Raw genomic sequence first — 1,605 nt, 5'->3', positions numbered from 1 at the left:
GGCGTGCCCCCCCCCGGCCTGGGGGGGGCCAGCCGCTGTGCTGTAGGTGCCCAGCCAGTGGGAGGATTAGGTTGTCTCTCCAGAAGGGATGGGGCTGGCCAAGGGGACCCCGGAGCGGTGTGCTGAGCTCTCCCCTGGAGGGAAGCCCCCAGAGCTGCTGACCTGCCTCTCCGCCCACAGAGTTTGCAAAGCTGATTCAGCTGCTCTGGACCTCATCCCCCAATGACAGCGTGAGCCCCTCTGAGTTCAAGACGCAGATCCAGAGATATGCCCCCCGCTTTGTTGGCTACAAGTAAGGGGTGTCAGTGTGGGGGTGGCAGGGGGGAGCTGAGCTCCTGCCACCTCTCACCAGCTGTGCCCCGTATCTTGCAGCCAGCAGGATGCACAGGAGTTCCTGCGGTTCCTCCTCGATGGACTGCACAGCGAGGTGAACCGTGTGCTGGTGCGGCCACGGGCCAGCACAGACACCCTGGACCACCTTCCGTAAGTGGTGGCTGGGGCAGAGACAGTGCATGAGCCCCACAAGGTGTGCAAGCCCAGCCCAGGGACAGTGACCGTGCAGGTCCCTCTGGCTGAGTCGTGGGGTCTGGCATCCTCCAGGCCACACTCGGAACCAGTCTGTCTCCCCATCTCTTGCAGTGACGATGAGAAGAGCCGCCAGATGTGGAGGAGGTACCAGGAGAGGGAGGACAGTCGGATTAGTGGTGAGCAGGGCTGTGGAGAGAGCAGGGCAGGGCTGGGCTGGAAGCAGGGCTGAGAACTGTCATCTCACCCTGCTTTGTCCCATCCCCAACAGACCTCTTTGTTGGGCAGCTGAAGAGTTCGCTGACCTGCAGCGAGTGCGGCTACTGCTCCACAGCCTTCGACCCCTTCTGGGACCTGTCCCTGCCCATCCCCAAGGTATGGATTCCCCGCTGACCGCTGGTCCCCTGTCTCACACACCCAGTCCCTGACCTGTGCTGTGCTCCCACAGAAAGGCTATGGGGAGGTGACCCTCATGGACTGCCTACGGCTCTTCACCAAAGAGGACGTGCTGGATGGAGATGAGAAACCGGTACGGGGTGTGAGGCAGGGGGGATGGGGGGGCTTGCCTCAGTGCACACTGGGCCCCTTTCCCTCCATGCCTGTGCTGCCTGAACTGCAGGTTTGCTGCCCAGTGGGTCTAGCCTTTGCCCTCACTCCTGCTTGTGCTTGTTTGTCTCCCACAGACATGTTGTCGCTGCAAAGCCAGGACGAGGTGCACAAAGAAATTCAACATCCAGAAGTTCCCCAAGATCCTGGTGCTTCGTATCCTTTGGGCAAAGGGACAGGGCCAGGGGACACTGGTGGGAGGGGAGGCAGTTCCTCACAGGCTCCCCTTTGTCCCTTGGCTCCTTGACACGGTTCCCAAGACCTGAAGCGCTTCTCAGAGGCCAGGATACGAACAAGCAAGCTCACCACTTTCGTCAACTTCCAGCTGAAGGACCTGGACCTTCGGGAGTTTGCCTCGCAGAGCTGCAGTGAGTGTCAGGCCCTGCATGGCCCCAGGCCAGCCCTGGGCTCCTGGCAGCTCCCCACTGGATCCTTCATGCCCCCTGGGGGGCTACAGCCTATGGTGGGGGGCAG

At 61.8% G+C, this 1,605-nt stretch overlaps 1 protein-coding gene across 1 annotated transcript in view; it reads left to right on the top strand.

Moving 5' to 3' along the window:
- USP2 (ubiquitin specific peptidase 2) overlaps nt 1-1,605 on the top strand; it is a gene marked incomplete at both ends in the record, with an annotated part of 3,757 nt that overhangs the window by 690 nt on the left and 1,462 nt on the right. Inside the window, 7 exons of the mRNA XM_010132151.1 lie at nt 181-292; nt 373-483; nt 640-704; nt 797-900; nt 974-1,054; nt 1,209-1,287; nt 1,392-1,499. Coding sequence (XP_010130453.1) covers nt 181-292; nt 373-483; nt 640-704; nt 797-900; nt 974-1,054; nt 1,209-1,287; nt 1,392-1,499 — 660 coding nt within the window. The remainder of the gene's footprint in view (nt 1-180; nt 293-372; nt 484-639; nt 705-796; nt 901-973; nt 1,055-1,208; nt 1,288-1,391; nt 1,500-1,605) is intronic.

This window comes from Buceros rhinoceros, unplaced genomic scaffold (genome assembly GCF_000710305.1).
Source record: "Buceros rhinoceros silvestris isolate BGI_N320 unplaced genomic scaffold, ASM71030v1 scaffold27222, whole genome shotgun sequence".
NCBI classification, from domain to species: domain Eukaryota; kingdom Metazoa; phylum Chordata; class Aves; order Bucerotiformes; family Bucerotidae; genus Buceros; species Buceros rhinoceros.
Note: the sequence above shows the minus strand (reverse complement) of the source record. Positions and strands in the feature narration are given on the sequence as shown.